The sequence below is a fragment of the Crocuta crocuta genome, unplaced genomic scaffold, assembly GCF_008692635.1.
Source record: "Crocuta crocuta isolate KB4526 unplaced genomic scaffold, BGI_CrCroc_1.0 scaffold556, whole genome shotgun sequence".
Classification (NCBI taxonomy): Eukaryota; Metazoa; Chordata; class Mammalia; order Carnivora; family Hyaenidae; genus Crocuta; species Crocuta crocuta.
Window position 1 is genome coordinate 4622235 of NW_027527436.1, and position 14188 is coordinate 4636422.

Sequence of the window (14188 nt, forward strand, 5' to 3'; positions counted from 1 at the left end):
TGCTGGAGAAGGCGAGCCGCAGGGCGGCCGCCTGCGAGCGCGAGCGGAGCGACGAGGAGTACTACGCCAAGGAGGTGTACAAAATCGACATGCCGCCCTTCTTCCCCTCGGAAAGTAAGTACTGCTTTTCGCTTCCATTCCCCGAGGCTTAGCGCTGCCCGAGGCTCCCGGGGCCGCCACGACTCCAGGGTTCGCCCTTCCCGCTCCGGGTCCCCGTCTGCGCTCCCCCCTCGCCCGCCCTTCGTCCCACCCACCTCCTTGCCAGTCGTGTGTGCCTGAGAACGCTAGACTTGCAGTGGGCGACTTTCGACTTAATTTTCTCCATTTCTCCCTCCCCACCCCCCCCTCCCAAGGCCTCTGNGCTCACAGCTAGCCTCTCCGGAAGGCGCCCCTTTCCGGGCCGACCTATCAGCGGGTTCCCCCCCCAAGCCTTCGCTATTGTCTCTAACGCCCCTAAAAATGTCAGCATCGCCAACACAAAACCCGATTTGGGAGACCCCTCGAAAAACACCCCGGAGCCCTCGGCTCTTGCATCTGTTGGCCGCAGCCGGGTGTTTACAGGCCCCCGAGGCGAGTCCTTTTGGTTTCACCTGGAGGGGTAGAAAGGACGACTTCGTTTCTGACGGTGTTGAGAAGGGTTTTACTCCGCGTTAGTTTCCAGAGCCCACTCAGACCTGTCTGCAGACCGGCCGCAGGTGGGGCAGGTCGTTTACCTCCCGGCTTTACCCCTGATCTTTCCAGCCCTCGAGCCCCCGGCTCCCTGCCCTCTCATGGGCTTCCTCGCAGTAACCCTGGTGCGTTCCTACATCTCACATAGAGCAGAAGACAGCCGATTTTTTTTTTAAACTGGCTTCTCGGAGGGCAGCTGGCATACAGTAGCAGCAGGAGGGAAGTGATTGATCGTGCAGNGAGAAAAAAAGCTTCTACATTTTCGTATTCCAAATCCCCAGTCATAAACTTTTCATTGGTTGCCCATTTCTCTCCTCCCCTTTCCATGCCCTATATACTTGCTGGCTGCCTTCACAAAGTCTCTGTGTCTTGCCTAAATAGATAATATGGCCATCTGAGTAGTTTTGTCCTGGAGGCTCTAATCGCAGGGTGGTCCTTTCCCTCTTTAAATATCTCTTTTTAGTCTGACAAGTCCTAGTTCTGCGACTTTTCCCGTGTCTTGTACTTGGGGTCTCAGAATGTCAGCCCGCGTGTCTAACCCCAGCCTTCCTGGGCCCCTTTCTTGGGCTGCGGCTTCTCCACTTCTTGTTCAAGAGCAGAGCAGATGTGGGATGGTTTTATTATTGTACTTAGGCACCGACCTCGGGTGATAAATCCCTACGCCCTGGTTATTCCCCTCAGGAAGTAAAGCTTTCTACCTGGGGTGGAGCCAAGAAGATATTAGGAAAGAAAGTTCACCGTAATTGGTCCAGAACGCTTGAGACCAAACAGAAAGTTGAGTCAGTGAGCTTTCTCAAGCACGTGTTATCTGTTCTGCTGGTATTTGGGCAGGCGGGTAGGGAGGTTATAGAGACTCTGAACCGTATTTCCCTGTGAAAGTTCAAATGAATTGCCAGCCCTGTTACAACAGACAGGAGATCTCCACCGCCTCATCAGACAGGTATGGAGAGGGCAAGTTACCTCCGAGGGTGCTGATTCTTTGTGCTTTCTGGCACATCTCAGTCTGAATTGCTGAGATGATCCAATCCAGAATGATGACGATCACCAAATTGGAAAAATTCTCAGCTTGATGGGATTTCAGAGGATGTCACTGAAGATCTGTGGCTTGTCTTCTCCATACCCCCCTATGGCCACCAAATAGACTAAAAGCTCTGATAAGTCCAGTATGTATAAATAAATAAGTAAATCCCCTATCAGTTTTCATACAAAGAATACAGCCTTCTGTGGACGTTTCGGAGCAGAAACCCATATTAAGAGCAGATTCGATACTACTGTGCAAGGGCTGTGGATAATTTTATAGAAAGTAGGTTAACTGATTTTCCAGCACTTTCTAGTTATACTGGAATATGGTGAAGCCTTCCAAAAAAAAGGAAGAAAAGAAGAAATCACTCCACCATATTTTTAAAGAGCAAATTGAAAGTACAGCATTGGCTTCTATACCAGCTTTCCCTCTTTAGGACTTTCCACCCAGCTTTTAACTCGGGCGTCACCGAAGTCGCTGTGGGGAGGAGTGTGCCTGTCATTTCTTGCAGCGAATCCGGCAAGGGTCATAAGCCCCAGAGATGAAGGCATGGGAAAGATCACTGGTTCATTTTTTTACCACCAAGTTAGTAGTGTTCAGGGAGTGATTTCAGCTCAAATATTACAAATATGCTCTAATTATACTCAATGAGCTATATATCATTACAGATTGCTGATAGCCCTTTGTGGGACATTTTATACAGTTCAGACTAAATATTTTTAGCAATGTGGAGATTTAAAAGTAAAAATATAAGAGATATTGTATATGCCCTCAGGCATATTTTGTTTTAAATATTATCCTTGGCCCAGCATACTGTATAAATATAGTAAATATGAATAGAACTGGCCAGGTGCCAATCTCCTAGTATGAATTTTAGTCAAGAAGGTATTTATGGGATATAAATAATACTGTGTCAACATTTAAAGAAGGGGTCTGATTAGTTTTGAATTTATTCATATTGATCTTCTCACATGCTGTTAGTTTAAGGCTCAAAGTGGAGTTATGCTAAGGTTTACCGACAGTTTACCCAGTGGGAATTAGTGGACATCTAGTCCTCTTGACAATCCATTTGAAGTTCAAGGCACATCGACTTGAAAGACACTGCACAAAGCTTTAGAAATTTGGGGGGTGATTCCATTAACTAGGATAAGAATCCAAGTGATTGACAGTTAAAATCTGTAGAGGCTTGGGCAATCAAGAAAAGAAGGAGAGAGTTTCATTTTCTATCTTTCCTCTTACTTTTTTTTCATCATCACAAATTAGGCAGTGTTGGGGTCCTAACAGGGGGTGATTTTGCCCTCCCCCCACCTCCCCGGGCACCTGCGGCAATGTGTGGCGACAGTTTGGGTTGTCATGACTGGTAGGGAAGGGGTGCTTCTGGCACTGACTGGGTAGAGGCCAGGGATTGTTGCTAACTAACCACCCTAAAATGTTCAGGACGGAGTCCCCCCAACCACCACCACCACCACACACACATCAAACAATTGTCCAGGCCCAAATGTCAATAATGTGCATGTTGAGAAGCCCTAGAAGGCCTGGTAGTTATTTTGGGTCATTCAGTTCTGCTAGGAGTACCATTTTAAAAGTAATATCCTAAAAATAAAATAACTGAATGATCAAAAGGACATTAACATGAGAGCATTGAATAGAAAGATAATCAGAAAGTTCTCTTAATTAAGTGGGAGTATGTATTGGACCAGTTTGTGTGGTATACACACTATTATTATGATCTTCAAGCACCTGAATTGAAGACATCAAAACTCCCCATTCATTTAGCCTAAATAATGATGTTGCCCCACCTATCAGTAACTTCAGGCAGCAGCAAATGTGATGTTAATCCCAACAGAGCAAAAAGAAGTGAGGAAGTGTCTCGGATTTTCCTTGCAAGGAAGACCAGCAGTTCATGCTCATGAAGAGTAGATTCTCCAACCGAGGCAACTGAAGAAAGTAAATAATTGTGTTGGTTTATTCTATCGTACTGAATTAGATAAACTCAAATCGACAGCCCGAGACATCACAGTGAGGTTTCCTTTGTGATTGTTTCCCACGAATGTTGAACATTTAATAACAAACAATCACTTTGTCTATTTCCCCCCGTAATTTTCCAAGTGAAATCATGGAATGTAGAATGAATACCAAGAGCACTATGGTTTTGGTGAATTTGGACTTAAGATTCTATTCATGGACACGTCTTTCTCGATACAGATTGCTGGACTGTTGCCCAGTTGCCCAATGAAAGACAATATTAGCAATTGCTGGAACATAGTAGTATTTTTGCTTTATATTCAGGGAGTTTACTTTTTAGGATTCTGTGTGTGCAGAGGTGTGAGAAAGAAAGAGAGAAAAATCAAAGACAGGCAGATTTGACCCTTTGACTTCTACCACGATTGAGTTATTAATACACGATTGACCAAACTTTAATTTCTGCAGCTTTAATTGTACGATTGCCTGTGTTAACTGTAGTGCCTAACTTGTGGTTCCATTTAACTTAGGTCACATTCTTTCAGGATTTCCTCTCCTTTCCTTCTTTTACTTTTCAAAGACTGGAAGAAAGATGCTGTTTATAGCTGAAGCAGTTAGGCGGTCCTTGTTGCCAAGTGAGACCAGCCCTCTGCAAGCTTCTCCCGAGGCGCCCCCATCCCGTGGAGGCCGGGCTTTGCTAAGCTAGAGGGACAGGTGGGGACCTCTAAACCTGGCCCAGGGACCCGGAGCCCTCAGTGTCTCCACAGCGACCCCTGGGGTCTACTCACGGAGCTGCACTGTCTAAATTCTGCCTTTCCCCTGGCGAGAAGACGCTGATGTAACCTAGTCGGCGGAGCATCTTTCATATAAAGATATGAAAGAATGACAGGTCATTTTTCCTAGAGGAAACTGAGACGCGAAAAAAAGGGCTAATGACTCACTGTTGATCTCACATCAAATCTGGGTTAGCACCGAGGAGGTCACTGACTCTTAGGCCTTCGCCCAGAGATTACAACACACTTCAGGCTGCATTTTTAGAAGGTTAGGGAAACAGTGGAGGAGCCCGGCCCTGGGGGGTTGTGCGGGGCGACCCCCGGATGCGGCTCTGTTTGACTCCGCCCCCGCCGCCCCTCCCCCTCCCCCGTCCTGCGCTCTGCTGCAAGGTGAGGAGCCTAAGGGCCGAGAGAGGCTTCGAGAAGGAGTTCTGAAAACAGCCCCTTCAGCTGTCTTGATGTAGCATTTCCGGTCCTGACGGATCCTGGAGAGAGGATCTGGATTTGCCAGATGTGCTCGCTCTGCGCAGGCAGCCTTTCTCCTTCAGGGTGTATTCCTCTTTGCAGATTTGGAACAGCATGATGAAATGTGCCTCTGGCCCAGATAAACAAATGTTTCCATTGTCATTTTGAAACCATATGGTGCGCTTTTGTTTTTTAATATTCTTTAAACAAAGATAGTTTCAAACCTAGGAATTCAGCGTTCTCCAGGTATTTTTTAATTTCATAACTCGCTGAAGATCCTTGGATGGGTTTGCTGAGCCTGAAAGCCGAGCCTCGTCAATTGTTGAGGAGAAATTCGCATCCTGCTGCAACATCCACCTTGGGGGGTGGGAGTCGTCTGTTTCCTTTCCAAGGTCTGAGATCTGCTCTGAGATCCGGAAGCGGGTGTGGAAGTGCATGCCCTGTGGTCGCCACCTTGCGCCCTGGGTCAGACTGGTGCCCTTGGCTCTGCAGAGAACTGCCCTTTGACCTCTTTTCCGCAGTCCCTGCATTACCTTCTTCTAAAGCTGTTCTGGAATATCTGCGCGTGTGGCCGTTGCCTTCACTTTGCCAGGCCTCACTTTCTTGACTTACGAAGAGGAACCTGTGCCGGGGTTGTTAAAGTTGGAGGGCGACGGGCCAACGGAGGCGCCCAGCTCTGCGTGCCGCACTTAGTAGGCCCTCTTAGCAGCTCTGAATTCACTGAATCTCAAACATCATTGATTTTATAATTTTTTTAATGTTTTATTTATTTCTAGGAGAGAGAGAGACAGCGTGAGCAGGGGAGGGTCAGAGAGAGAGGGAGTCACAGAGTCTGAAACAGGCTCCAGGCTCTGAGCTGGCAGTCAGCACAGAGCCCGACGCGGGGCTCGAACCTACGAACCGCGAGATCATGACCTAAGCGAAAGTCGGACGCTTAACCGACTAAGCCACCCAGGCGCCCCACAAACATCATTGATTTTAAGAAGCGCCATTATTTTGTGCGGCCCCAAGAAAGAAATACCACTGACAGTTAATTCTAACATGCCATTAATTGTGAGATATTTTAGAGATCTTAAAATGTGATTAAAAGTGAGGCTCTGGGAACTCCTCCCGCCAGCCTGGTACCTTCCCTTCATTCTTTTCTTTGTGTAAGTTCCACTCCATGGATGGATGTCCCTTGTTCACTTGGATCGGTCTTTAGGTGACCTCTGTTGCGTAAGGGACTGGGGAACAAAGACCGGAAGGGCTGGTAATCCACCATGTCTAGTGCTATCTGTCTTCAGATAGGAATGCCTTAAGAATTCAGGCTTCTTAGGCAAGATTTCGGATTTCTTACATAGAATCCAAGACCTTTCAGGGTCTGGCCCCTCCTTGATCAGTCCCATGTCTTGCTAAATCCCTGCATGAAAAGTATACTCCAGCCACGGCACCCTCTTTGCCTTTACCCAAATGGGCCATTTATTTTTGTGCCTCCGGGCCTTTGTCTATGCTGTTTCTTCCACTTGGAGATCCCTCTTTTAACACCTTTCAACAGCTTTTGAGCTTTAGTCAGATGTCAAACCCTTTGATTTGTGAATTAGTTCATCCCCTGCAGCCTCACAAGACGGATAACTCATCTCTACAGCGGCCTCTTCTCTTTTGCCGTTGGGAACATGTAGCTATATTCCATCTGTCTTCTTCGCTGGTTGGGAAATTGCCTCAGAATAGGAGCTAACTCTCATAGAAACTAGTGCATTGTGTTTGCTCACTACATGCCTCATACATGAATGAGCATTTCCCTTTAGAGAATAAGATTGACCCACCAGATGAAGGATTTATGGCTCCCAAGCATCGGGAGATGCAGAGAGATGAAATCTGCTCCCCATCATTATCAGGGAGAATCTGTCCGATGAATCACTTCACTGTGGGAACGGCAACACTGGGCTTCTTATACCTATACATTTCCTGTTTCCAGTTTTACAGATAATAGAGAGCATCATGGTGAGAATGATAACGATGGCAGATAACTTCACTGGGCACTGACGATGTGTTGAGCACAGTCTGAAATATTTTACATGCATTTCCTCATTAGATCCTCACAAGTAACCCTACAAATCCGTACTAGGATTTTCCCTGGGACATATGAGGCTATGGAGATAGCTATTTCTTTTTTCTTTTTTTTTAAAATTTTAAATGTTTTTTATTTATTTCTGAGAGAGAGAGAGACAGAGAGTGTGAGCATGGGAGGATCAGAGAGAGAGGGAGGCACAGAATCTGAAGCAGGCTCCAGGCCCTGAGCTAGCCGTCAGCACAGAGCCCCGCGCGGGGTTCAAACCCACGAACTGTGTGATCATGACCTGAGCCGAAGTCAGACGCTTAACCCACTGAGCCACCCAGGTGTCCCTGGGTGTCGATGGCTATTTCTGTCAGGGATGTGACTTACTGAAAGTAAGGCTCTTGGGCCTCTCTTCTCCTATCACGAATTATATTGTTAAGCTCTGAACTCTTTCCCTACAAAAGGCAATATACCCTCGAAGCCACGGCTATAACCCCTGGTCCTTTTCTCTGCCTTTAACACATTCAACTTGTGTCTCTGTATTTGGTTGATGCAAAAATGATGATTTATCAAGTCCCTGGTTTTGGTCTTGAACTGCAGCCATTTCTTCACCAAAGTGTTGATAGGTTTTGTGGAAAGAGGAGTCATACTGTCTCTTTCAGAGAATTAATGTATTTGGGAAGGCGGGTCAGTGTGGCCGTGGGCATGGGGGTAGCATCAAAGACAAGGCTGATGGCAATTGTTAAGACATGGTCTTGTTTTAGTTAGCTGGTTAGCAACTTAGCTGGTTCAGTGTTGTTACCCAAACTACCTGAAGAGCATTTAAGCCTCTTCCTGCTGAATTCCAATCTTAGCTCTGCCATTAGAGGCGTCGTAGCCCCTTGTTTAACCTGACTGCAGTTAAAGGGGCACCTGGGTGGTTCAGGGAGTTACATCTGACCCTTGGCTCAGGTCATGATCTCGCAGTTAGTGTGTTCGAGCCCCACGTTCAGCTCTGCTCCAACGGCACAGAGCCTGCTTGGGATTCTCGCTCTCTCTCTCTCTCTCTCTCTCTCTCTGCCCCTACCCCATACTCCTCCTCTCTCTCTCTCAAAAGAAATAAATAAACTTAAAAAAAAAGATAAAGACAATAACATGCGTCCTCTACTGTCACAAAGGACTGATAGGGATATGTGTAAAAAACTACCGAGCGCAGCTGCTCCGGGCACCTAGTAGGGCTTGCTTTGCATTGACTCTCAAGCCCCATGGATTTTCCAGATACGCTTTGCTTCCTATGCCACCAGGAGAGACCTATCATTGCCAATCAATCAAACCTACCATTGATTATAAGAGAGAATCTGTATTTCTGCCATATTAAACCATGGCGAATATGTGAAGTCACATAAATGGTCATGGGTTAAAAAAGAGGCCCATGTGCACATAGCACAGAGTGATGTGCTAGGCTCTTAGAACATGAAATTAAGTGGAGGCATGATAAAGTTTCTGTTTAGTAAACTAGAAGAGCCACCGACTGCTGAGATCTACCTCCGGAATGACAAGCGGGAGGCCCACCCCCAGCCAGGCATCCCGTGGTGCATGTTCAGTACATTAATTTCCAGTTTTGAATCTTTTTTTGACATCTCAAGATGTTACCAACTGTTTCAAGAGGTATATACATGTTTAGGGAAAACACGTCTGAAGTATTTTAACTGATCTCTCTGCCGATGCATGTGGCTCCCGTAGCGTTCACCCCTCTACCTTTCTCTTGGTCAGAAAGTTTGAAATCAAGTGAAGGAAGGAGGGGATATTGTTTCTGAAAGGCTCATATTAGGAGGGTGCTTCTGTGTAATGGGCTTGTGGACCTGGTTCAGCTCTTCTTCCCGGGTTTTCTGTCCCTGCCTCACCAAGTGAGAGTCTGCTGAGAAGGAAGCCAGGCCACTTGGAGTCCGGGCTGAGCCAGGTCAGGCAGCCAGAGTTAGACTGTGGTGGACCTCGTTGCACCTCCATGACCAGGCACCAGCCACAAGAGCTTCTTAGCTGTCAGGGGATTCATTTGTAAACAGGCCTTAGCAAGGAAATGACATTAGGGAGGGGAGGTCTCAAAGAGGAAGACAGATGACAAGAAGGAGAGAGGGTGGTCAAGTGTTACCGCAAAGGGTTTGAGGAGGAAATGGAAGCTTGGGAGGTGATACCAGAGAGGAGAGGCCGCACCAGGCCCTGGGTGGTTGTTAACAGTGCAAGACGTTCTCTGTGTGAGGTAGCCTCCTGCTTCCCCGGGCAGCTGGGTGAAGCCATTTCACTGCTGTGAGGAAACACTGCCGCCCAAGAGGAGTGGCATTTACTGGATATATCCTCTGTTAGGCTCCTCAGTAGCTGAGAAAGCTATCATTTGTGGTCCAGGACCGTCCCTTCATCCTCTCACAGGAGCCCTGCGTGTGTTATCACCTAACAAGCTGGAAACGTGGGGCTTAGATACTCCTTTAACCACTGGGATTGACGAATTTAAGGCAAACAGAAAATGCTTTCTGGAGGTTGTGAAGCTTGAATCTTCTGAAAATAGTTCGAGTGCATTTCCGAGCTCCCCCTGCAGCTGTTTCCCCTTACTGGCACGTTCCACGCCTTTCTCAGCGAGAGCACCACTCTCAGTCAGGCCTTTCTTGCTGCCTACACGTTGGTAATCGGGGAGCGAGCTATTCCTAAAGCAGAGACACCGGCTTTCTGAAAGTGTCTGTTTGAAAATACGACTGATTTTTTTTTTTTTTGGAGATGTTGTTTGTTTCAGGAAATACTGTAGCATCTTTCCAGTCTCCTGCAAAAAAAAAGAAAAATGTTTGTGACTTAGACCTTGGCTCTGCTCATTTGGCTTTCCCTATCTGACCCACACCACGCTGACAAATACCACATCTGCCTTGACAAGCTAGTTCACAAATAACTACTCATTCATAACTTTAGGCTGTTGTAAGAATCCTTATTTGTTACTTCATCTTGTGAATAGGAACGCAAAGTTGGGTTTCGAGAAAGACCACAAGTCCAGTGGCCTTTGCAAATCTATATGGAAGCACTTTTTTTTTAAAATTTATTTCTAGGAGAGAGAGAGAGAGAGACAGTGTGAGCAGGGGAGGGTCAGAGAGAGAGGGAGACACAGACTCTGAAATAGGCTCCAGGCTCTGAGCTGGCATTCAGCACAGAGCCCGACGCGGGGCTCGAACCCACGAACCGCGAGATCATGACCCAAGCGAAAGTCGGACGCTCAACCGACTAAGCCACCCAGGCGCCCCTGGAAGCACTTTTTAATCTCTTTTAAGCGCACTGAAATATTTATGGTTTTCAAAACATCAATGGGAATTTTGGGAAAATATAACTTAATTTTTGACTTTTGGACCCATTTTAGTATTGGTGGTAATTCAATGCTTTTTTAGACCAAATTGACCAGAGGTTATTGTCTCTAGACCAGATGAGCTAGTGGCTTTTCCATTTGGGAGTTTAGTTCTTATTTGGTCATTTATTTAACCATCCGTTAACTTAACCTCATTTTCACTTCTACTTTGGCATCTTAATGACAGTACCATTGGAGTTGTTACTACCTGCTTTATGATAAACTCTTGGAAGTTACTGGCTTAGAAGTAAGTTACTTGGTAAGGGAACTGTCCCTTCAGAGGTCTGTTTGGGCTTTCTGAGGGGAAGTGTTTCCGCATCCCAGGCATACGTTGGCATCTGGGGCTCTGGATGTTAGTGGGACAGGAACAGAGGTGGGAGGGAGCCAGAGTCCCTAGCTTTAACCGGAAGTAGCTGAGCAGAGGCAAAGCTAAAGTTTGGTCAGCTCCTACAGTCCCGAAGCATCTGTTCTCACCTTTAGATATGTCTACGGGGCACCTGAGTGTCTCAGTTGGTTGAACATCCAACTTCAGCTCAGGTCATGATCTCGCAGTTCATGAGTTCGAGCCCCGCATCGGGCTGGGTGCTGTTGGCACAGAGCCCACTTTGAATTCTCTGTCCCCCTCTCTCTGTCCCTCCCCGCCTCATATACTCTCTCTTTCTCAAAAATAGATAGATAGATAGATAGATAGATAGATAAATAAATAAATAAATAAGCAAGCCTGTTAAAAAATCATGTTGATCTGAACGATTAGTCATTCATTTGTACCTCCTCATAGTATAAAACCTTAGTTAAGTATGTTAATGGAAGTTCACGGAAGTTACTGGTTAATGGAAGTTACTGGTCAAACCTGTGAGCTAAATCCCGAACTGCCACTGTTTCACCCACTAACTAAACTTGTGCTTTTCTCCCCCATAGAATAAGGTAACTGGTGCTAGATTGTCTTGGAGAGAAACATATTTCAGAAGAATTCTACTGTCACAAAATATCACCACCAACAATGAAGCTATGTGTAGAGAGTCATGTCTAATTTCATTAATTCTTTGGCACTTGTATCCACATTCTAGAAAGAGGGTCTTGAGCCTAGCTGACCCCGAGTCATTATACATTTGGGATCGGCAGTTTGCCCTCCCTCAGTAACATTTGCTGGGAATTCTCTAAGTAGAAAGTTACTGCAGTAAGCGTTGGGGAGAAATGATAGTGCGCACATAGGAAACTGCTGCAGTCGTGAGAAAGATGTCTGTTGGGCAGGTTTGGAGGGATTGAGGTGAGCACTAATTAGACACCGAGTTTACTGGAGCCTTTGCAATGGCATTTAATTATGCTTAAGCTATCTTGCAGTGAGAAATGTGTTCTCTTCATAGATGCTTTCACACTACAAAAAACCACAACTTACCCAGAACAAGTAAACTTTATGAGGGGCTAATTTTTCCCTCACCCACCTGGTTGGATTGCCTCAAGGTCAAATGAGATTTTGTAAGAGTCCTTTTTGAACTATAAGTCACAAAAGCCTGTACCCAAGTTTCTCAAACTTTACCATGCAGAAGAATCCTGTTTCAGGAGTAGTGCTTATTATACGTGCAGCTTCCCAAACCTTTGTCTCCTACCCTGCATCTAGATTGGGGTTCAGCAGTTTTAAGGGGGGGGCTCCAGAAACTGCCCTTTGAAAAGAAAGCCAGGTGATCCTTAGGCAGGAGCTCAGAAAGCCACTCTGGAAACACTATGTATTTTGGTTTTGTTTCTTAGCTTTATTCCTTAGCTGTGCCATCACAGGCAAAATGAACCTTAAAACTTACATAGTTAATATCCTAATCTTTTAGACATTTTGTAAGTTACCCATGCAAAATTTTAATTCAGGACCATTTCTATTTTCCAACTTCTGTGAGTGATAATCCTCCACTATCAGTCAGTGAATGCCCAAGAACTTTTTAAAAGGATTAGTTCTCTAAAACTAATTCATGTCTCAGCTGTTCATAGGTTTTCACACTTTATAAAGCATTTCACATATATCCAAGGCCTCATTGATCTATAAAAACATATTCCTATCACAGTGCCACTGTAGTTATATGGATTGTTGAGATTGATTAAAAACAAAACAAAACAAAGCTAGGGGCGCCTGGGTGGCTCAGTTGGTTAAGCGTCCGACTTTGACTCAGGTCATGATTTCACGATTCGTGGGTTCGAGCCCTACATTGGGCTCTGTGCTGATGGCTCGGAGCCTGGAGCCTGCTTCAGATTCTGTGTCGCCCTCTCACTCTGACCTTCTCCTGCTGTGCTGTCTCTCTCTCTCAGAAATAAATAAAACATTTTTTAAAAAGCATTAAAAAAAAAAAAACCTAAGAGTTGCTTTATTTGACCTAAATAATCACTACTAGCATCACGTCTATCTTTATCCAATTTCCTGTCTGTACTTCTGCATAATGGATCAGCACCAGAGCGCCTTGTCTTTTGGCCTTGCTTAAAAACAAACAAAACGAAGCAGGAAAATAAGGAAAGAAAGGATTTAATACTGCAGCTTTATAGCAGAGTAAAAGTAAACCAAAGGTGCATACTTGAGGACTACTAGCTGGAAATTGCACATGTGAGTAGTTACCTTGCCTTGGTCCCGCCCAGACTTCCTCTGACCTGGGTGACCTGGGGCGTTCTAGGGATATGGATTCTGTTCCGAACTGTCCCTCTTCGGCACCACGACATCCACTGGCCTGAAGAAGGTGCTGTTTCCCAGGAAAAGGAGTTGAATCCCCCCAAGAAATGCACAGGGCCATAGCTGGAAGAAAAAGTATTGCTTAACCAAGCGACTTCCTCTGCATAGTCTGCTTTTCTCTGGTTATGGTCTTGGAGATTTTTATTTAAGATAACTTTCAGCATCTCTTGTTAGAGGTCAGCTATGAATGAGGATTTTGTTTGACTTGCTAATCTTGTGACAAACAGTTTATACCCAGTGTGGCTTCCTGTCTTTGCTGAAGGGCTATTTGAGGGAATTTTCTCCCTGTTCAGGCTGGGGAGAGGCTCTAAAAATAAACAACATGGTTGCTTATTGGTGAGAACATATGTGAGCAGACGTCAGCTGGTAACGGCATATGGTGCCAACATGATAGCCACGTGTTGCAGAAACCTGGCTGTTGGGCCTTCGTCTTCCATGCTAGCCAGGGCACCCAGAGCCCGGTAGTCTGCATGACAGAGGGCTCTGACTGGAAGGTGTAACCCCCAGAAATGTGAAAGCATGGCGTCGGGGCGTCGGGGCCTTGTTAGTGAGCTGAATGTTAGAGACAGTAAGTTACAGGGTTTGGAAAAAAGGCTTCCTCTTCCTCATCCATTTTCAAACTGAGAGAGAAATTAGGCACAAATCTGGCAGAAAGAAGGAAAGAAAAGAAAAGAAAAGAAAGAAAGAAAGAAAGAAAGAAAGAAAGAAAGAAAGAAAGAAAGAAAGAAAGAAAGAAAGAGTGAGAGAGAAAGNAGAAAAGAAAAGAAAGAAAGAAAGAAAGAAAGAAAGAAAGAAAGAAAGAAAGAAAGAAAGAAAGAAAGAAAGAGTGAGAGAGAAAGAAAGAAGGAAAGAAAGAGAGAGAAAGAAAAGAAGGAAGGAAAGAAAGAGAAAAAGAGAGAGAGAGAGGAAGGAAGGAAGGAAGGAAAGAAAGAAAGAAGGAAAGAAGGAAGGAAGGAAGGAAAGAAAGAAAGAAAGAAAGAGAAAGAAAGAAAGAAGGAAAGAAAAGAGAAGAGAAGAGAAGAGGAAAGAAAGATTGGGAGAGGAATCTACCCACAAGGCTTTTGTCTCTTGTCACAAGTTTTCAAGTCAGGTCTGAAGAGTGGCAGTGCTACTACTTTTGGAAGACGTGCCTCAGATGAATGGAAGGTACATGGATTTTACATCTGTGTGAGGAGCTAGGGAAGAAGTGTAGTCACACCAGGCC

General features: G+C 45.5%; 1 protein-coding gene across 2 annotated transcripts in view; it reads left to right on the forward strand.

Moving 5' to 3' along the window:
- The window catches only part of TGFB2 (transforming growth factor beta 2), an 82448-nt gene that overhangs the window by 788 nt on the left and 67472 nt on the right, over nt 1-14188 (forward strand). For both annotated transcript variants that reach the window (XM_077759513.1, XM_077759520.1), the window contains exon 2: nt 1-114. In XM_077759513.1, the coding sequence (XP_077615639.1) occupies nt 1-114 (114 nt within the window). The remainder of the gene's footprint in view (nt 115-14188) is intronic.